The sequence below is a fragment of the Mastigoproctus giganteus genome, chromosome 3, assembly GCF_048544385.1.
Source record: "Mastigoproctus giganteus isolate SK-2022 chromosome 3, ASM4854438v1, whole genome shotgun sequence".
In the NCBI taxonomy this organism is placed as follows: domain Eukaryota; kingdom Metazoa; phylum Arthropoda; class Arachnida; order Uropygi; family Thelyphonidae; genus Mastigoproctus; species Mastigoproctus giganteus.
This window is the reverse complement of record NC_143577.1, coordinates 167,090,631-167,114,101: the sequence shown is the minus strand read 5'-3', so window position 1 is coordinate 167,114,101 and position 23,471 is coordinate 167,090,631. Positions and strand designations below refer to the sequence as shown.

The following is a 23,471-nucleotide window of genomic DNA, read 5'->3' as shown; positions in this document are numbered from 1 at the left end:
AAAAATTGTCAGTAGTTTTATTTAATAGATTTGTGTATTGTTTATAGTTCAGTACGTACCTAGTGCTGTTCAGTCCTTGTCAGGTGTGCAGACTCTTAAATGTTCCAAGGGTCATGGTTTTTATTATATCTGCCTTGACTGATGAGAAGGTTGATTTGAGTCATAGTTTAAAATAATGATGCCCTTAGGTTTTGTGAAGACAAAACCTACTGAAGTTGTTGATGAAAACATTGACATTTAGGAACGAAAGGGTTTTGCTTATTCTTTTCTGTTGCAAATTTAATGTTTTTGTCTAGGTGATTAGTAAGGTTTTGGAAGGTGTTAAGTTCTTTGCTATGGCTCCAGATTGGGGAAATGTCGTCCACAAATTGTAACCATATTTGGAGGAGCAATCCCTAAAGATTCTAATCTCCCCATGCATACTTCAGCTAAAAGATGTGTTGGGGTGGGGGAGTATTTTGAATTTAGAGACCAGTTAATGGCTTAGAGTGTAAACCAAGGATTAGTGGAACTCTTCTGATACCTCTGGATCCTCCAACTGTAACCCTATTGCAAGGGCCTTAATTCAGTATAAGCTAATGCCAGTTTGTCAGAACTGGCAAAACGCTAATCATCTAGAGCAGTGGTGTCCAACCTGCGGGTTGTATTCGGCCCATGAATAATTTTTATATGGCCCACGCAGAAAAGTGAACTAAAACAACATTTTAAGAGTTGTGCCACTGCTTGTACAGGCATGCAAGCGGCTGGAATGTTGTTTTTTATCAAAGGTGAACAAGACTTTCTTCGTTGAGTACGACGAAAAAACAGTGTGTTTGGTATGTAAGCAGACTGTCAGTTTTTAAAGAATACAATTTAAAATGACACTGATTCCCAGCATAATTCTTATGATCAATATAAAGTGTTGAAAGTTACAAAATGAATTAAGCCAATAACAAAACGTACAAAGCATATCAGGCAAGAAATTTATCTGCTGTAGGTGCCAGTTATCAAGTTGTGCATTTGATCGCTTTTGAAAGTAAACCGTTCAGTGATAGTGAATTTGTTAAAAGTTGTGGAAGAAATTTGTCTGGAGAAACGAACAATGATACAAGAGAGATGTTTGAGCAAGCTTTTGGAAAAAAGAAATATTTTAGTGTGGCACTGAATGACGATACTGATGTAATTGACACAGCCCAACTCCTTATTCTTATACGTGGAATTAATGATAATTTTGTACTTGTTGAAGATTTAGCTGATCTATAAGATCGTATAGTCTTAATCAAGACTATGTAAGGATGTTTCTTTCAGAAATTGAAGCTGAATGCAATGATGTAATTTTACATAGTGCAGTGAGATAGGTGTAGTCAGGGCAGTGTTATTATTTCTTTAAACTCCGTCATGAAATTGAATTTTTTTTTCTGACGGAAAAAGGGAAACCAGTAAAGTAACTATCAAATGTGGAGTGACTGGTTTTGATTTTTCAATTCTTACAGACATTTCTAGTCATTTAAATGATCTTAATTTAAAATTACAAGTGAATGGAAAATTGGTCTCTGATTTGTATGGTGACATCAAATCGTTTCAGAATAACTTATTTAAATCCCAAATTGAGCAAGTCAGTTTAGTTCACTTTTAATGTTGTACTGGGCTGATGGAGAGAAACATATTTCCAAAGAATTGTTGCCTCTTGTTATTACACCATTGCTTTTTGACAAGTTTGAAAGTCGGTTTGCCGATATAAGATCCCATGAAAAAGACTAACTTTTTTGAGAATCCATTTACTTCTATGGCTGAAAGCTACATACCAGCTTGCAACTTGAAATTATTGATCTTCAAGCCAAAACATGGTTCAAAAATAAGTATATAGACTGCGAAAATAAACTACTTGAATTCTATAAGGCTCTCCTATCTGAAGATTTCCCGCTGTGAAAATGCCTATCTTGGTCAAATTTGCATGTTTAGGAGCAAATTTTTTCATGCATGAAATCAAAGAAATATTTAAAAAGAAACGGAATAATGGATGAGCATCTTCATTTCGTATTGAGAATTGGCTTTACAAAATTTCAACCAAATTTTGAACAGTTACCTAAAAATATCTAGCCTTGATCATCCCATTAAATTTTAAGTATTCTTCAATAAATGTTAGTATATTGTACTTAAAAATTTTTAAAAACAGTGATCCTTTTCAGGTTTTAAATTTTCTAAAGTGAGCATTTAAAAGCAAAAGTAGAAGTGTTTTTTTTTAAGTCATTTTATTAAAATCTAAAAATAAATTACTGACAGATTTGTTGCACATAGGTGTTGAGAATTTGCATTTTTTATATATATATATATATATATATATAGCCTGCAAATAAATAAGTAACCTAAAAATAGAAACTTCCTTTTATGTGGAAAATATAACACACTAATTTTTCTCAAATCTAACACACTAATTTTTCTCAAATCACTCGATGCAGCCCGCAAAACAAGTCTAACTTTGAATATGGCCCCTGTACAGGAAAAGGTTGGACACCACTGATCGAGAGTGTGATTTGGTTTCTTTCACCTCCCTATATTTGATGATGTGAACCCAGGCATTTGGGAAATGGAATTTCCCTTTCTTTTTTTGTAATCCTCACCTGGACACTGTCTCAGAATAGATTTATTCTCAACCACAGTAGCAGCCCTCATTAATGATGAAATTAGGGTTCTTCAAAAGGGGGAGGGGGAAGAGACCTCAGTAAAAAATGAAAACTGTAGAAGGGAAGCACTTATAGGATCCTAACAAATTTGGGAATGCAATTGACTCCAGCACAAAGTCAGAAAGAACTTCTCATCTTTGAAAAATAAACCTTATGGTATTTTAGATAAGGAGATATATAAAAAGATAGATTGAGCACTACAAGGCCCTGTGAAAGCATTACCTTGAAGAGATTTTCAGTGAAAAGAAAAGGTTGAAATTGCATTCAAAGAGCTGAATCTCGACAATTCAGAAATGCCTTACATGTTTGCTTATGTAGTGTTTCAAAAACAAGACCATTCTATCAAGCAGCTTGTATGCCAGTGGCACCAAGAGTACAACTTAGCCAGATGGCTGGGAGTATTTTCTCCCAGCCATCTGGCTAAGTTTCTCCATTAAAAGTTTCTCCGATGTTATTAAGAGAATCCTACAACTTAACTTCCAAGGGGAAGATATGCTGGTAAGCTTTGACATATACTTGTTGTTTGTCGTTGTCCCTCTCTTGGAAGCCATTTCCGCATTGGTAAAATCAATTGCCCTTTGTGACTACCATTTACCTAGAAATTAATGACAAGCTCTGACAAACCAGAACCTGGCATACAACAAGGCTGTTTTTCCTTTGTTGGAGGATTTTAAATTATAAAAAAAGGCCTAAGTATGGAGAATTTCCTCCCCTCCTCATGCATTTAGCTGAAGTATGTACATGTTAAATTTAATGTAGGGATTGATTCCTTCCACTAAAATATGGTTGACTTTTAGGAAGAAGGAACTTAGTGTTCTGAACCTAGCTGTGGTGAAGAACTTAAAATAAAACTTTTCATTACTAGACCTCAATAACAGCGCCTCCGTAGCCAGGTGGGTAGGAGCGGCAGTGTGTAGCACACGCTTCTTGATTAAACCGGGGTTTGAGCCTGTGACCACTAAATATGGAGGATGTGGAAAGGTCAGGGAATGACCACCGCATATCCCCGGAGCAATATGGTCTTAGTTGCTAATGCTCCTAAATAACAACATAACAACAACAATAACCTTAATAACAGTATAGTTTTTCTTTAGAAAACATGAATACATTATCCATTTAAATTATTACTGTCACTCTTTATCAGTCATGACAGGAATAATAAACATTACCCTTGGAGTACTTCAGAGTCTGCAATACCATAATCAATACTCTTCAAACATAATTGTCAAAACAGTTAGGTGAACTGCTGACGGTTTTTACACCAAATCATTCAGGAACACAGAACCCCACGCACGCATTAGCTACAATTTATATTCCCCTTCCATCTGGGGATAGGTGGGGCAACTATTGATAGACTGGCAAAGAAGCATAATGTTGATGTTCCATTTAAGGAGAATAAAAACGTAAAATAAATTTCACCCCTTTGTTCCTCACTCAAACAAATGAGAAGTGGTGTGTTCAGTGTCTCCAAATTTGGATTGATGAACTTATATGGTAGACAAAATATGGGAACATTCCATATCCAAAAGAATTACCAAAAAGAAAAAAAAAAAGTTAGAGACATCAACAGGGTCATCATCCTGCCTTCTTATATAACTTACTTCATGTGGGTTGCTGCAAAAGAAAAATCAACTGTTACAATGCAAGAAACAGTTTCATGTGTCAGTCAGAGAGAGAGAGAAAACCTTAGTATTCAGTATCTTGTCAAGAACACAACCTATGATTGCTTTGGGACACACTCCTCCTTACCTTTGGCTCTAACTTTTTTGTATCCAGCAAGATCTAACTGGCAGATTGTGTAATGTGTAGATATCTAAATTTTTTTAATTATTATTATTAATAATAGAAGGAACAATAATAGTGTAGAGAAATGTTTGGAGTATTACAATATACAGTTATTAATTAAATTGTCTAAAGGATATTCACAAAACTGTATTGTGTTTTGACATAATTTTTCTCCTGTGTTTATCATCGTGTCCTTCACTGCTTATTCTGCAAAGATGGTTGTTGTTTCTGTTGCATCACAGAAGAATTTCTTCAAAACTGCTAGTTTTGTGTAACCTTTGCAAATACTGTGGGAGTGTTTGTGTGCACATGACACAGAGAGAGAGAGAGAGAGAGAGAGAGAGAGAGAGAGAGAGAGAGAGAGAGAGAGAGAGAGAGAGAATGATGCCATCAGCATTGCAGAAAATCATAACCAATTTCTTCCCCCCCACCCATACATTTATGATGTGAAATTTTGTTTGGCGGTGACTGAATTATTTGATTCAAGTTGGAGCAGCTGTATTTTTGTTTCTGGATACTTTTCAAGCTACATTTCTATTTTCTGGAAAAATAGAAATCTGAATAAATAGTGAATTTAGTGAATTTATTCACTACGGTGCAAAATTCTGACAACTTGCTGCTCTTGGGAGGAAAATAATGCCATTTTCGCTGTCATGTTTCCACTTTGCTCTGCCGTAAATTTTTCTTCAGTGTCCATAGTATCACCACCATATTCATTCACACATTAGTGAAATACAATTTTTGAGACCTTGTGTCTGGAATGAACCTAACACCATGGACTGCAGGTTGTTAATTGTTTAGTTACAGCATAATAGACACCACTTGAGTAATTTTGGGACATTAATTTAAGTGGTGATTGATGATATAAATTATCTTAATGAATATAAGACTAAGTATCAATTCAAAAAAAATATATATAAGAAACTGCAAGTGCCATGCAAGTACCTACGTTCCATTTTGGACTGTAAGTAGCAGAGTTTATTGCATACACTGAACCTTTATAAGTATCTAAATGGCAGTGCTGCTTTTGGGATTTGGAGTGAAGATAACCAGTAAGTATTACTACTAGTTATGATTTTGAAATTGGCCATCAGAGCATTATCCTGATAATCTGTACAGTGTGAAAATTGATTAGACTATGTTGCATCTTTTGAATAGTAAAATTTCTCAAATGTGGTATAGATCTAGTTATTAGTAATGTTGTGTATATATATTTTTTTCCAATGATTGTTAGTATAAGTTTTTTAAATAATGCCATCAGCATGCTTTGAAAGTTACAAGAATTTCAAATATACCCTCTGCCAAATTTCTAGTTTCATTCAACAAAAGTTAACCCCTTCAATGGCTGTATAATGCAATTTTTGTTGTCGAACTAAAATCTTTTTCTTCCCCATCTGCCCATAAATTGTTTCAGAGCTTATATATATATATATTTTTTTTTTTTTTTACTGCTGCATTTGGTAGTAGAAAGCTAAGCAGACTTGCAGAACAATTTGTTCAACTGACTTGGTGTAGCAATAATACCTTTTATATGAGTGATTGTTTGACTTTATCCTGGTTTCTTTGTGGGAAATACTAATATGGAAACCTTGCCTGTGAGTTCAGTTTCAGTAACTTCGGTATAAATTTGTCTTGTTTATTAAACCTTTAATCCTGGCTGGTGTGCCAAATTCAAATTCTTCCGAAGGACACTGTTGAATTTTAAACACTTATCAGTTTTGGGTTGGATGGCAAAAATTGTTCAATTGAGGATCTTTAAAATTTGGTTCTTAATTCTGAAAAATCGAATAATAAGGTAAGGAAGAAGAAAAAAAAAAACACTGTTAAACACTTTTTGTTTCAAAAAAAATCCTGACTAACCTTATGAAAAAATTACAGGTTAGTGAATTGGGGAACCAAAACTGGGAAATTAACATGCAGATGGTGTTTTGATGAATGTGACACAGTTACAATTTGTAGCTGTACTTTTCAAATTGAAAAATAATTAATCATTCAGATTGGAAGTGAATAGGAATATTTAAATTTTTCAGTTTTCTACTACGTAGTATACATTAGGGTAACAGCTAATGGGTTAAGGGTAATTTCAAAGTACACTTTAAATTGTGGTTTATGTGTAAATGAACTTTATAAATATACATTTATAAAAAATATATGTTGGTTGGTTGTATCATTGAAATTACATGGCTATTATTAAGTGAAGATTTGGTCAAGTGGGAAATAATTGTCAATCCTCAGAAGAGGAAACAAGTTGAATTATTAGCTCAGGGGTTTGACATATTTGGAGTATGTTTTGGGACATATGACATTAATGAAAGGAATTTGTTAGATATTTTAATGTGTTGTGCAAAAATGTATATAAAATATGGCTGATACGTTAAGACATTGTTGCCATCATTGAAGATTTACAAAAATTCAATATATATTTCAGTATCACCCCTTCCATAATTTTCGTACAAGTATGGAACTATGAGCACAAAGATTTGTGTTACTTGGGCTGCCTGTTTGTGACACCCTTGATTTAAAAAAAAAAAAAAAAAATTGCTAAACTGACCAGTCCAGCCTCAATTTGTGGTATTGAATCAGTTTGCAAGTTAGAGCTGTTAGTATTGTTTTGTGACTTTATGGAAGATCTGAATAAAACAAAACATTTGTCCAGCAATAAATGCTCTAAAACAGGTTGCACATAGTATTGACTAATATACTTCAAGCCAATGCTATCAAAATTTTTGGGGTGAGGGCCTCTATTCTTTTCTAAACAACTGAGAATACTCATTTACCCTGAATGGGAGACTTCATTTAAAATTTAATGACATGCTTTATAATCACAAAATGATTTGACTACAAATTAATTTGTAGTTTCTTTGGGTAAATTCCAAGACCCTATTGTGAATTTATACAGTAAAAAATAATTTTCTGTAACAAGAAAATACTTTCCTTCATAACCGCTACACATTTCAAGGAAATATTTATTTTTCCATTCATCATCATCATCATCAGCCATTTTCAATCCATTGCAGGATGAAGGACTCTCCAGCAACTTTCCAGTTCCTTCTGTTTTGCCCAATGGCCATCCAATTCTTGAATTTCATCTCTCCACCTCTGTTGTTTTCTTTTAGCTCCTCTTAGATACCATTCTGTTATTTTCTTTCTGTTAATCCATCTGTCATGTCTTTGAGCTATGTGTGCCCGCCCAAGTCCATTTCAGTTCTTTAATTTTGATAAGAATGTTGTTTACTTGAGTTTGCTGCCTAATCCATGTTTCTCTTCTTATCCAACAGTCTGGTTCCTGATATTTGTTCCATCCCTCGCTGTGTGGTTTTCAGCTATACTTCCATAAGTTATGAATCATATTGATTCATAATTCTGTGTTTTAGACAAGTTGGGATATTACTCCTCAGTATGTGAGTATATTTCTTGAATGCTATCCATTGAAAATTTATTCTTCTCTTGACTTCCAGCCATTTATCATTGGTTCAAGATAAGTATATGAATCCACTTTTTAATTTCTACTATTTCAATGATTATATCCATTTCGGTGGCATACTTGCTCATCATTACTTTCATTTTAGCCATATTCATCTTTAGTCCGAAATCCTTACTAACTCTGCAGAACTGGTTTAAGATTTTCCTCTAATTCTTCAGGATTGTGGTTTATGATCATAATGTCACCTGCAAATTGTAGATGGTTTAGGTACTCTTCATTCACATTGACTCCTTTCTGCGACCAGTCCACTCTTTGAAAGATTTCTCAAGCAGCAGTAAACAACTTCGGAGATATCGTGTCTCCCCGTCGAACTTTTTTCTCTATTTTAAATTTGTTACTGTCCTTGTCTAGTCTAATAAAGGAGGTAGCATTCTCATATACACTGGTGTTCAAAGAAAGTGCATCACCCCTTAAAATTGTAATCGTCATCCGAATATTGTAAGCATTTGGCAGTATTTCTTACAGATTGCATCAGAAAAGATTGACACGTGCAGATGATGACGTAATATTGCATTGGCTGTTACTTTCAGCTATATAAGCACGCTCTGCGAGGGTAGTAGTCATTCCTTGCTTGTGTCAGGATGGTGAGTTATGTGAAGAAGGATGTTCTTCCCATCATATTGCTTATAGTCTTGTGATTAGTCGACAATGAGTAGATTTCTTTCCAGAGTCAAGAATACTGGTTCTACTGATAGGAAAAAAGGAACCAGACACAAACCAGTCTCTACACCAAAACAGGATCGCGTTTTAAGTGCTTATGCCTTAAAAACCGTAAAGCTTTTTCGCCTGAGCTGAAAAGAGAATGGAAAAAGAACATACAGGAGTTGTAGCAAGTGGAGTTAACAGTCAGAAGACTCCTCTTCAAAAATGGACTTGTAGCCTGTCGTCCTAAGAAGTCCCTCCTCACACAAAAAATGAAAAGGTCCTGATTAATTTGGTATAAGGAGCATGTCAAATGGACCCCCGAGCAGTGGAAGTCCAGTTATTTTCTCGGATGAGAAGAAATTTAACCTGCATGGCTCTGATAGGAGACAAACGATTTGCCGTAGATGTTGCGAAGAATACTATACTATACAGACTGTATGGTGTCTACAGTGAAATTCCCTACCAGCCAAATGATATGGGGATGCATTTCTTATTGCAGAGTAGGTCACCTGCAGTTTATAAAAGATTCCATAAATGCCAATGGATACCTGGTTATATTGGAAGGTAAATTGCTGCCAACCATTAGAGACCATTTCAACCTGCCAGGTAACTGCATCTTTCGGGGCGACGCTGCTCCTTGTCATTGGGCAAAAAGTGTAAGTAGTCACTTCTGTAGTTATTTTAGCTTCATTTCTGCATTAGAGGTTCGACAGTAATGTGTTTACATTTGTTACAGGTGAAAAAAAGTTTGGAAGAACGGTCCATTCTGTTAGCTGGCCAGGAAACAGCCCGGACCTGAATCCTGGAGCAGGGGTGGCCAACAAGTCAATCGCAATCTACCGATCGATTGCAGCTTTGATTTTGGTCGATCATGACGAATTTTAAATATATAAAAAAAAGTTAGTTAAAATTTAAATGTATTATTGTTATGCACCCCACTACAGTTATTACAAATAACTGTTTGTTACAAATAACATACACTTATTACAAATATGTTGAACAACATGACTTCTCTTGTCGCCGCACAGCCGCTAAGCTTGTCTAGTGAAATTTCACGCAGTTACGTTGTGGAGAGCGTATTGTATGTGTCGAATTCTTATTTAGATTACTTAATGTTGATAACTGGACAGTACTTTTACGTTAATTTAATACCCTTTGATTTAAAATGAATACTATGAAAAAGAGTAAAACGCATAATTTTCATCGAGTGAGAACTACTTTTTATACTGAGAATACTTTTTGGTAATGATAAAATAAAAATGTTGTTTGATTTGCAATTCTTCCGTGGCTATACCCAAAAAAGGAAATTTAGAAAGTGCACTTCAACGCACTCCAAGGTAAATACCAATCAGATTTTTTGCCTAATAGTGACCCTAGAAAAAATAAATATTAAAAGAACTTAAATCCAGATTATTCACGTAAACAAAATTTCTTCATGACACCCAATTTACAATTTAAAGCAGTAACTGTAGCGTCATTTGAAGTGGTCGTCCTGCAAAAAATGCAAACTATTTTCTGATGGTTAATTCATCAACGACACATTTTTAGAAAGAACAGATTCTCTTTAAATACTAAAAGTGTTGTGGACGTACAGCTCAATTGCTCGTTTTTATTCGTATGGTTTTCGATTATTCTGCCACTAGAGAAAAACTGCTAGGTATGGTTTCGTTAAAAGAATGAACTAGAGATCTTGATATACTTAATACATTCAAAAATTTTATTGAAAAAATTAAATTACTACTATTTAAGCTTGTCTCAATAAGAACAGATGGAGCTAAAGTAATGACTGGGCATCTTAACGGATTCATCGCATTGTGCCAAAAGATGATGAATTCCCAGATTTTTTTGGTTACCGCTGTATCATCCACCAACAAAAGATTAAATAAAAAGAAAAATAAAAAGGGAAAAAAAAACAGCAAAAGATTAATGCTAAAAGGACATCACTTTCAGAATCATGAGTTCCATCAGAAGACAATCTCTTCAAAGGAGACTTTTCAAAATACAACTCTATGAAAATAAACCAGATCTGATATTACACACAGATGTGAGGTGGCTGAGTCTGAGTAAGTTTCTACAGAGATTTCGAAATTTGTTGAATAAAATTTTAAAAATTTGTTGATCAAAGAGCAGATGGTTATCAGCAGCTACTTAGATAGTGGTTGTGATCTGGCTTTTTTGGCAGATTTTACAAGTAAATTAAGTCATCTGAATTTGAATTACAAAGAAAATATAAAAATGTGGGTGACATGATTAGTAGTATTCGGCATATAAATATCAATTTTTAGCAGTGGCTAAAGATATCAAAGAAGAAAAAAAAAATTTCGATCATTTTACAAAATCATTTGCAAAAATATCCTGTTTTTGAATTAAATAGTGAGAAAGTTGTGGATGATTTTGAAACCAGATTCAGTGATTTTAAAACAATTCAACACATTGTTCAATATATTTCTTATCTATTTAATGTCGACTTAGACACGAAACAAATTGCAGGAAAAAATCGGAGATTTTTCTCATGGAGAAAATATTATTTCAAAATGAAATTATTACATTGTGAAACAATATCTTGCTAAAAGCCAGGTCATCAGAAAAAGACTTGGAAATATTTGCCAAGAAAAATACCCAAATGAAAAAAAAAAAAAAAAAAAAAAATGCAGTGAACTTTTAAATTCCTGTTTTGGTTCCACATATCTGTGTGAAATGGCCTTTTCATATTTGAAACAAACAACGCCGAAGAATCACTGTGCTCTTATGGACTTGCATGCAGAAGATTCTTTACAGTTGGCCTTATCACAGTATATCCCCAATTTTGAAAGCTTGCCAGATGACATGAAGACACGGACTTCACATGAATTAAAAATTTAAATACGTATGATTTTAAAATTTATAAACAACATTTTTTTATGTGTGTTGATTAACTTTTTTTAACCATGTGCAATGAAATTCTTGAGATGGTAGATCACGGCAAATTTTGAAGGAAAAAAATGATTGCATCACAAATTAAGTTTGTCACCCCTGCTATAGGGAACTGTTGTCATCGTGTGGAATATGCAGTTGCCAGAAAGAAATCAAAAATCCTTCGTTGAACTTCAGGAAGCCATAATTCGTGTTTGGAACCATGAACTATCAGTTGATTATCTTTATAAATCGATCTTGTCAATGCCTCGACGGTGTGCTGCTGTCATCAGGGCCAGAGGCGGTTCAACTAAATATTAATTTGCACCTGATAAACTTTTCATTTTGTTTTCCATTTAAAATGATAAACTGAAGCAAATTGAGGGCTTCTGATAAAATTTCAGCCATAATTGTTATGTTTACCAAAACTGTTGTATAAAGGTTGCAAATGCTCATTTATGAATATTTTGAGAGCACCTGTCAAATATTACTTAGCTTTGCTTTAACTATTAATAAATATCCTTTTGTTTATATTTCTATTTGTGATGCTAGTCATTAATGTAACGTACCATCGCAAAAAGGGTTAGAAATGTGAAATTCCTAGGTGATGCACGTTCTTTCGCAAGTCAAATGCCAGACATAATGGTGTTTTATATTCATTTGATTTTTGCATAAGTTGTGATATTACGTGAAGGTGATCCATAGTTGAGAATCCTGTCCTGAAGCCAGCTCCCCTATTGGTTGATTCTCATCAAGTCTTTTCTAATCTGTTAGTGATGACCCTTGTGAACAACTTGTAGATGTGGGACAACAAGCTAATTGGTAGTAATCTTCTGTTATTTGAATTATGCCTTCTCTGCTATTAATAAGTATACCATTACTATTCTTCATATTAGTATCATTTGTCTTTCTGTATTACTGCTGATTTAAGTCCTTTGTTTTCCGTTGATGCTTGTTCTACTTGCCACTTCTTGTATTAAATCTTATGTCCTCTCTGAGTCTCTTTCGAATGGCTTTGCATAACTCATTATACTAAATTTTTTCCTTGTCAGTGTTTATCTTGCTCTTCATTTGTCATCTTAGGTTCATCGTGACAAGTATCTCTTGACTAATTTTTTCTTCTTTGGATATCTTTTCACCTGTAGGTTTCTCCTACGTTATCACTTTCAGAAAGTTGTATTCTGCGTTGATATCTTGGTCCTGAAAGGTCTGCAAAAGCTCAAACTAGTTCTTAAGTGACAGTACATACTGCCTTTTCTCCTCTTCCGTTATATCAAAGACCTTTGTGTTATTTACTTGTCAGTTTTACTTCTATATCAAGTGTGTATCTTGCCATTTTGTGATCACTTCTAACATTTACCTTGTTCAGGATGGTAACATCATTAACAATATATCTTCTGTTAGTGAGCATGTAGTCAATTTCATTAGTTGTTAATCCATTTGGGTTTTTCCATGTACACTTTCTGTTCACCCGTTTCTTGAAAAAAGTGTTCATTACTGAGTTTGAGTGGTGTGGGCTATCAAAGTAGCTGAACGAAATTAGCTGCTATTTCATCAACTAGTAATTTTCTTCTAACCACAGTTTAGATATGGCAATATTTTATAATGAAATCTACCAAACAAAACATTGAGCTACAAGCTTTAATGTAATTGTAATTCAATTACAAATAAGCAAATAAAATGTATTAATTATACTTAAATAAGCAAATAAAATGTATTAATTATACTTAAATTTTCATAAAAATGTAGGTAACGTGAAATGGGAACATACACAACCAATCACTGTAAATACAAGGTTCAGGGTGCATTAAATCTATGAAACTTCGACATTACTCCACAACAAATTAAGCCAAAAAAAAAAAAAAAAAAAAATCTTTGAGGGTAACATTTCAATTAGAAAGATAAAGTGAATTTCTGTTATGTGAAGAATGTTATAACCACTTTTTGTGGCCATATTTTGAAAATTGGTAAGCGGAACAACTTGAAATGTGTAGTATAGCATTTTTTCCTTCAAAAAGTAAAAAATATACAGTATATAAAATTACAATTAAAATACATTTTTATCAATCAATCATAGTATTTATTTGTTGTTAATGTGTATTTGTTCTATATAAACTATAATATTGTTTATAATAGTTGTTTTAAAAATAGCGAGGAAGACAAGACTACTTTTACTTGATATTTTTTTCTTTAGATTTCACTAGTTTTAAAATTTCTTCTGCTTCCGAAGATTTTAAAATTTAAATTCTGAACAGGACATGTTATAGCTTTCTTTCACAATAAGTTCAGCTTCTAGATTTTCTAATAAGACAGTTTCTGTTTCTGCTAAGCAGATTTCATTAAGCTGAAAATTTCTGATGAAGCATTGCATGTGGATTGATTAATATGGAGCTTACAATTTGAGACAAATTATTTGCTTCCGGAAATTTTTGAGAAAAATTGCACCCATTTTTTTTTTTTTTTTTTTTATCAACATGTGTTTTCTTTTCTTCATTTACTCAGTTACAAACAAAATGGCTTTAGACTTAATTTCTTCAAAAAGCAAATCTAAGTCAACATTTCTGATGTTGAATATTTCTACTAATCCTTGAATTGCATTAAATGTTGTGGATTAGTTAATGTTAAATGCTGTAGTTTTGTTGATTTATTGTCATTAAAATCAAACAACTTTTCTAGATATGTAATAGCTTTTTGATGAAAATTTGAAACTATGAATCGCTTAATTTCTTGATTGTTATCACATTTTCTTAATTCATTTTCAACTAATGTACAATGAAACTCTTCATTTTGTCTTTCCTTCAAGAATGTTCTTAAATTTTCCATTTTATCATCCTCAATTTGTAATTTCAATAGTGCCTTTCGAAATGAATCTAGAATATGCAAGAGACAAGTCGTCTTCAAAAATATGACTTTACTGGTTGTAAACTTGAAATCAATCTCTCAGTTGATGCTAAAAGTGATATCCATCAAAGTGGTGTATGATGTAATAGTTCCATCCTCTCTGTTTCGGTCCATTCAAAAAACGATTTTATTTGTGCAGTTCTTTTGTAGAAGACATACTCGTTATAAATTTTAATAACAATTGTTTCAATATCTATTTTTGCTTTTGGTATGATATTGGCGTTAGATCTTTGTGATTCTATGAAAACATTTTGATTTTTGCCCAAAGTTACTGGTGCATTATCTGCACAAAAAGATGTAATGATTTTTAATGAAAGTCCAGATGCTTCAGTTTTTATTTTCAATGAATTAGCTATCTCTTTAGATGTTTCACTTTTAAGCGAATAGAAGTTAAGTTCTGGCACATCCTTTGAATGATAGCTTTATGAATGTAAACAGGAATGGTAGCAAAATATTTTTTCAGCTATTATAATTTGACATTAAGAACTACTATTTGGTGCCACTAAGAAGTTGGATGTTTTTGAAGATTGAGCTGGTGCATTTAAATTTGAGATATGAGTTTTTGTCAACATGTCATTTTCTCTGCCATGACTAATAATATATTATTACAAATTGTGCACTTTGCTGAATATTCACCTTGTCCTTCATATAACCTGCTATAAGTTTATCTCCATTCTTCATTGAACTTTGCTATTCTTTTTGTTTTCTTTATTGGAGCTTCTTCTTTATCCATATTATTAATTTAAAGGTAATGTGAATTCAATATTGTCTAAAAATAATAGTAAATAGTAATTGAAAAAAACTAAATTGCAAGAACTTTGAAATGTTTTTAAAATGTATAAAATTTTATAAAAAAAAATTAACCATATCTTAAAATCACAGGTTATTCACTATACGATATCTTAAATGAATATTAGTATTTTTTTATTTAATTTTCAAAATTATTTCACTTTAACAAATCAAAAAAAAAAAGAAGACAATTAATTTGAGAATTCCTTCACATAATCTGATAGAAATTGTCCATTCTTCATTGAACTTTGCCATTATTTTTGTTTTCTTTATCCATATTGATTTAAAGATAATTTGAATTCAATATTTTCTAAAAATAATAGTAAATAGTAATCGAAAAAAACTAAATTGCAAAACTTTGAAATGTTTTTAAAAATTAAAATCAAAAGTACTTTAAATTATAAACCAAAAATGTAAAAAAATTTATAAAAAAAATAACCATATCGTAATAAAATCACAGGTGGTTACTATTTTTATCTAATTTTCAAAATTACTTCTATTTAACAAATCAAAAAAAAGGAAAATTCTTTAGAGAATTACTAAAATAATGTATGGCATAGGTAAATTAATGTGTTATACATGTAAATTAAAACAAAGAGAAAAAAGATTTCTCATTTTCTCTTGTTAGAATTAATTATTAACAAGTCCCACTTCCCGATAATCCTGGCCATATCCATATCAGGATGGTTGGCCACCCTGCACCTGCATAATGAACTTAGACGATATCAATTTGCCTTTTGCAATTTGATATCTTATGAGTTCGTTATTGTGGGGGGGGTCACCACCTCATCACAGACCAATCAATTTTACTGCCATGGTGCATGCACACTACCTGTCAGAATAATGTTTTGTCCTTTTTTGTTAAAGAAGGATATTTTTGTAACACCCTTCTGAAATGCAAATGCACTGGGGTTAGCTGACTTACTGTTTTTGGCCAAAACTGTCAGAATTTCTCTTGAAAAAAGAGCAGAATTTTGCTTCACAGCAAACTACTTGGCGTGACACAATGAAGTAATGCAAGCAGTATTGTTTGTCTGGAATACTTTTTCACAAAGCTAAAAACAATATATAAGTGGATAATAAAAAAAAATAATAAAAAATAAAAGCAGCACATACAAGAGCAATGACTATTGGGAAAGTACAAAAGGAATCTACTAATTTCCAAGCAGCAATTTTGCCAGAATTAAATATTTAATTAGTTTTCTTTAATTAAAGACTCAATTATAATTTTAGTTGAGAGTGGAGGAAAAGAAATAAATAAAATTGACTTTGAAAACAAAGTGATTATACCATTCCATAATTTGAACAAAGAAAAATTTAGTTACATTTGGTTAATGTAATTGACTGATGTAATTTAACCAATGCTTTAATGAAATTTGGTGGCAGGTCTTAGAACTTCAGCTTGTGCTCAGAATTTAGTGATTAAAATGTGTTAATTTAAGGTAATTGTAGAATAAATATACAGACCTTGGAGAAGCATGTTTAAAAAGGTTAATTTATTGTTGAAGTGAAGGAGAAATTGTTTCAATATTTGTAATATATTTGAGCTTGTAGTTGGAAAGGCAGTATTTATAGTCAACAAAAAATATTCACAGAATACTTGTCACCTTAGAATGATCCACATTGGTTTCTTGACTGTTATTCATGGTCAGAGTAGTCCAGCAGAGTTTAGAACTGCATTAGTAAATGAGATGGCAAGCTGCATACAAAAAAATCTGTGGAAAGGAAATTTTCCCTCTTAAATACCTCTGTGCACATTTGCAACAGATTTTTGGTTGTGATGGGATGATTTTTATATATTTAAGAAACTTGAATTTAAAGAATGTCATTTCATAATTGCCAATGGGCGATCATTTGAACACTTTTTTTTTTATGTAGTTATGATGTGATCTGAATGAGCATCTTCATTGTAATAACATTGTTAAAACCCCTTGAAGAAATATGCTGTTAAAAGTTTACTGAAACTGAACGTACAGAAAAATCACGTTGAATATGGATCTTTAACTTTGATTTTTTAAAAGCATTCTCGTTTTCTGTTTTGCTTGCATTCTTTATTCATATGAACAGAAGCCTATTTTTCTTATATCAGATCTCTTGAAATTAATAAAATCTTTGAATTCTGCAGGAACTTATAACCATGTTTTGGTAATTTTTCTTTGCCCCTAAACAAGATAAACTCCTTAATAAATGCAGCTATAGACTCATTTTTCCAGGTGTCTAAATATTTTTCATTAGTGAACTACTGGCTAAAGTTACGATATTCCTCTTTTGATTTATGCCCGTGGAGTATTTTTACTCTGAGATTGAGTTTCTTACCAGTCCACTCTTCCAAATTATCTATCTATAAATACTATTTCGTTAAAATAGTTAAATTTTAAGGCATGCAGTCTGGCATCAGTGTGCTTAGCATTTAGAATTTTATAAAATGTATTATAAAGTCACAAGTATAATATAGTCTATCAGTTTCCAGAATTTAATTCAAATGTTTAAATTCTGATGTATAGTTCATAGGTAAAATCTTTGAACGGCTTTAAACTTAGGTATTTGACTTGTGGCAAATTATATTTGAACTGACGTCCTGCCACATTGTTATTCTTTCAACTGATATAAATTTTCTCTCGCAAGTTCCTAAACACAGCCTGATGTCCCTTAAACGTTATGAGATTCGTTGAGGTTGTCGATGGGTTGGCTAATCCACTGTCGCCTACTCAATGGAGTGCCACGTGTCATGGCGAGCGAAACAACTTCCCATTCATTTGAGGGTGCTTGCGTACATGAGTCGTAGATGTATCGGGCTCTACATCTTTTGTGAAGCTAGGGGATCTGATCTAATTGAGTGGTGGCTGGTTCGGATGCCCACTGGAGGCCATTATGCAGGACGAGTATTGCATCCAAGGCTTGGACACGGGGCCGTCCCTGTCACCTGGGTGCTGATTCTAGGTAACATCATCCCTGGCTCTTCTCCCATTATTGTGATGTGTGGTCCCCATATGGACAGTGAACCCTCTTTCGTTGGGGGGAAGTGGTTAAACATAGCAAGGTAAATACTTTAGGTATCATTAAAGATTTAGTTTGAAAATAGTTCTCCAAAATTTCACTGTTTTTTGGTATTGCATGTTAAACATGCATGATAAAATATCAGCGCTTAAAGTTGAGATGTTATTTAGGTGAACGTAATACTGCATAAAAAGTATTTAATTAGCTTTCAGTATTTGTTTTAAATAATTTAATGCCCTTATTAATCTATAGTGTAAATATAACATTTTTAAAATATACCTGGGAGTTCTGCCACATGGCACTTTATACTCCTTGGAAAATATTCTATAATATTAGGTATTTTTAAATACTGTGCAGTAAACTGTTTACTTTTTTTTTTTTTTTTTCCCCATTAGCATTTAATCTGCTCTTGAAGAAAACAATCTTAACATTTAAGCCACTTGTTGGCAAATACCTGACAATTGTTATATTAACTTTAAATTTAAAAACATTTGTTTTGTTTTATATTGTACTTGATGTTTAGAACTATTATTAATAGCTGTTTTACCTTTGTTCTTAAAGGACTTAAAGGATTACATAAGGCAAGCTGGAGAGGTGACATATGCTGATGCTCACAAGCAACGCCATAATGAGGGGTTGGTATCAAATATTAGTGATTTTATATATAGTTTTAATGTTAGTAATTTATAGATTTTAACTTAAAAAACATTGATTATTGCCAATTAAAATCTGCTCTCATTTGTTGCCATTTTAGTAATAATAAAATTTAGTATTGATTGCACATGTAAGGAAGCCAGAGGCTTTTGCTGCACAGCTAAAAATAGTCCATACTGTACTGGAAATTAAATTTCACTGACAGAATACGCCATACGAATAGAGCACTATGATTGTTTAGCATTGCAGTATGCTTTTAAACATTAGCTTATCGAAGGTTTGTCTTTCTGATTTCTGTCTCGATTGTCTGTTAAACATCAACTGACTGATTCTTTCAAGCAAGATAATGTAGACATTTGCTGTCTTCAGAAATGTTGAGTTTTTTTTTTTATTGCAATGGCATTACTGTTCAGACTCTGTCGAGAGCATTTACAAAGCTTCACTAGAAAGTGAACTCCCCCCCCCCCCCTCCATCTGATGAAATATTCTCCAGCACTCCTTATTGCTATGGGGAATTATTAAAATGCCAAGCATGATTTGGGATAGTTCCTTATATTTTGGGCTATCGTGTCTGTTCCCTGACCACTGTGTGTCAATTCTGTTTCCTTTCCTAATAGTATCTGGTAGGTTCTTGCATTAAATCTTAAAATATCTATTTCCTGTATCTTTATTTATCTTGGGAAATACTGGAGACCTTTCCCCTACCACCCTTCCCTTCAGTTTGGATCTTTATTAAAAGTGTTACATTTATAGATTTCTAAAAGTTGGTTGGTATGTGCATTTTTAGGACTCATTAGATGTAACTTACCAATTTAAAAATTCCATTGTTTTTAAAATGCGATTCTTGGATATACATTTCAGGATTGTAGAACTGGCTTCTTATACGGATATGAAAAATGCTATTGAAAAGCTGGATAACACAGAGCTGAATGGTAGGAGAATAAAACTTATTGAAGATAAATCACGTCGACGCAGGTATGTATGTCTTTTACGAGTGTCATACATGGTAATATTTAAATAAAGCCTGTTATTGATTAATTAGTCTGCAAATATTAAAAAATGGTAGTGTTGCAAAGTGATACTTGGAAGCACGGCTTATACAGCATCTATCATGTAAAAAAAAAGTATGCCTATCCCTTCTGATAATTTGTCTAAATCTTCTGTTAACCTAGCCATGGGCATACCTCATGCATAATAAGAGGTTGCACAACACAAGTGGCCAACCTTTTTTCTAATATACAGTAAGTAGGGGGTTACGTTCCTGAGAAATGCCGCGAATACTGAGTTATGGCTTCCATAGTAATAAAGGGGTTCCATTCCAAAGTATGAGATATATAAGAAAAACTAGTCTAAAATTTTGTCTATGTATGTATTATTTTTTTTTTTTTTTTTTTTTTTTTTTTGATTTGGTAGTTGTTGGCGCATCGGCTTCTGTGGCCATATTGCACCTCCCAAGGTTTTTGCAGTACTTTGATCCAAGCCCGAGGCGGGAATCGAACCCGCGACCTTTGGGTTGCCGGGCAGGTACTTTACCCACTCGGCTAGCCCGGTCGGCCGTATGTATTATATGTACCTTCTTAATATGACTATGTACATAGACAGTACATAGTGAAATGCAAGCATATGGCATCGAAATGAAAATAAGAAACAATTTAATATTAAATGTAATATTTAATATTTATTAGAAATTTCAAACAAATCTTTCAATCCAGCGCCTTTGTGCAATAGCTAAAAAACTTATCCCGCCAGTGCTATCACCAGTTTTGCTAAAGTGTTGATAAAGGAGTTTTGCCTTTTCACGAATGATGAGTGAACTTAACGGAATTTTATTTTGAGTACGGTCTTCTATCCACAGATTTAAAGCCTTTCCATTTTTTGTAATTTAACCTCACGAGTTACAGAGCAAATTTTTGAAGCAATTAGCGCATTTTCACGGACACTACGGTGGATTTTTTATTCCGATCTTTTGATTGATCATACCCTTGACTCATTGATTTTATAATGTTTTGCCACCGAGGAGACACTTTCACCATTAGAAATTTTGTCTAATAACTCAATTTTATTCGCTAATGTCATCACCTTTGATATTTTCACATTACCCTTGTTATTTGTAGCCATATTTTTGTATGGGTTAGAAAGAACTTGTCCAAATAAAGTCACTTTCTTCCGTTAACACACTCGAAAAAATCTGTTTTACACTACAAAACGGTAGATTTATCACTTTTGTAAGCATATCAATTTATAAATTGATAAATTTATTCAATTTATAAGCATATACATTTTAAAAAAACGATGAAACCTTCCACAACAAACACATAACATATACCGAACAAGGATTAGCAAGAAACATCCACGCTCGCGGTTTTGTCATTCCCCCCCCCACACACATACACACATACTTGAACGTTGTTTTGACTGGGAAAGATAATTTTAGCCACGCCTATGTTTTTCTATCGCTGAAAATGTTCACGGTGCTTTAAAATTCGTTTTTTTTTTTTTTTTTTTAGGTTTCATTTTATATTAAATCATCAACTGCGAATAGCATGGGTTTACTGTACGTATATATTTGGAAAAAGCATTTGGTTTTTTGAATTCTGCTTGGAGTCTACCAATTCGTGACCATTTAACTAATGGATGGTGATACTTTTTTTATTTTTAATTTAAAAATATTTGCAAACTTAGAAATGCTGTGTTTTTACACCTTTTATTTTCAATGATAGAAAACATTTATTATTATTATTTTGAATTAAAAAAAAACTTAAGATTAAGTATAAATGAAAAACTATTAGACACTTCCATTTTTGTGTTGATAAAATCACTGTGTGCAAAATTTCAATATTATGCTTGTGCAAATAATTCAGCTTGCACAGTCCAAATCCGTGCAATGCAAAATGTGGTTTATATTACATATGAGGGTTCATTATCTGTATTTGAAAATAACTGTCTTAATTCAGTAATTACAAACGTGTCCATAAAATTAATCTTGCTAATACTTGTCAATTTTCAATCTAAATTCATTGCTTCTTCGTCGCTGTTTTCTTGCGATAAACTTGCAGTAGTATCTGGTACTTTTTTATTTAAAAAAAAATAGTACCAGAAGAAAAAATTATTTAAAATTGTTTGCTTAGAAGCATACTGTTCTCCTCTATAAATTTCTTCATAAGGAACCAAAGCTAATGATAAAGATCTGCAAAAATTTAAACTCCTCTCCAAATTAGGATCCATATGCAGAAGAGCTTCTTGGCTAAGCTGATTTGCAAATCTTAAAAACTCAGCTAGTCTCTTTATGGTCAAATACAGGGTGGTTAAAATCAAAGTATCCCTATGTAGAGGGCCCTGGAGTGAGTTCTAAGGCTCATACTGAAGATAAACTTGGAAAACAGGTACAATAAAGAATGTGCTCATCATTTATTGGGAAAAACATTTGTTATGATATGGCACTGTGGCAACACAAATCACTTGAACAGCGCTACCATTGTTCAATGTGTCCTCCATTTTGGTCAAGAAAGGTTTCCATTCGAAGACAACAGAATGTAACATGTCAACTGGAATAGCTGGCACATAATGTCTAATGCTGTCCTTCAGCATTAGACGAAAGAGGATGCCAGAGTTTGACATCCGTACCGATACACCTGGTTCTTCAAAAAAAAAACAAACCTGCAACCAGAAATTAGGTGGGATGAGGTCTGGTGATCTGAATGGCCAAGATGTCTGGAAACGACTGATGGCCAGTTCGTCTGTAAAGTGTTGCTATAGCAATCTTTGGACAGAACGGTGAATGTGGGGTGGCGCACCATCTTGCATGGATATTGCGAAATTTGCCAACATTTCATATTGCTGTCCAGTGACAAAACAGGTGCAGGGTCCAGTCAGTGTTATCTGTTCAAAAAAATATGGCCCAATCATGAATGTGGCCGTAAATTCACACCACACTGTCACTTTAGGGGAATGCAACAGAACCTCTTGGATAACTAGAGGGTTTTCTGTTGCCCAAAAATGTGACAGTTGCGTATTCACTTGTCCATTTAAGCAGAAGTGGGCTTCATCACTCTAAAGGATGTTCCATGGGCAAGTGATATCACTGTGATTCTCACCAGAAACATCTGCATCACCATGCTTTAGTTGCTGTAGCATGTGCATCTTGTAAGGATAGTACTGCAACACCTGGCGCATTACTAGCCTTACAGTGGAATACGGCATGTCCACTTCATGAGAAACAGCTGGCAAACTCGCTACCACATGCAGATTGACTTGATAAATCCATGACAGCCATAGCCACATCTTCAACATGAGGAGTCCACTCATTTTTGACATATACCTTTTTTTTTTTTTAATGAGAGGTATTAGAAACACGAGAAGTATTAGAAATTATAGTACTTGGCACTGTGCTTGGGTTGGTGGTTGAGAAGACGAAAGAGGATATTTGTTGACATTGGTCTTAAACTTCTGTAGACTGTAATTTTCAGAAAATACGTATGAAGGAAGGTTGTTACAGAAAAAGGCAGTTGAATGAATAAACGAGGAAGATGAAAAGTTGGTTCTGTGAGTTTGAAGTTTGACAGTAAATGGATGTTGGCTAGTGGCTGCATGTGTTCGGACTGTTTTGAAAGTGAGAGCGGGAATTATAGAAGCCAATTCAGAAGAACAGTGCCCATGGAAAT

The 23,471-nt window shown here is 33.2% G+C and overlaps 1 protein-coding gene across 1 annotated transcript in view; it reads left to right on the top strand.

The window, feature by feature from the left end:
• B52 (serine and arginine rich splicing factor B52) overlaps nt 1-23,471 on the top strand; it is a 110,115-nt gene that overhangs the window by 79,969 nt on the left and 6,675 nt on the right. The window contains exons 6-7 of the mRNA XM_090369486.1: nt 18,718-18,791; nt 19,672-19,785. Of these exons, the coding sequence (XP_090225612.1) occupies nt 18,718-18,791; nt 19,672-19,785 (188 nt within the window). The remainder of the gene's footprint in view (nt 1-18,717; nt 18,792-19,671; nt 19,786-23,471) is intronic.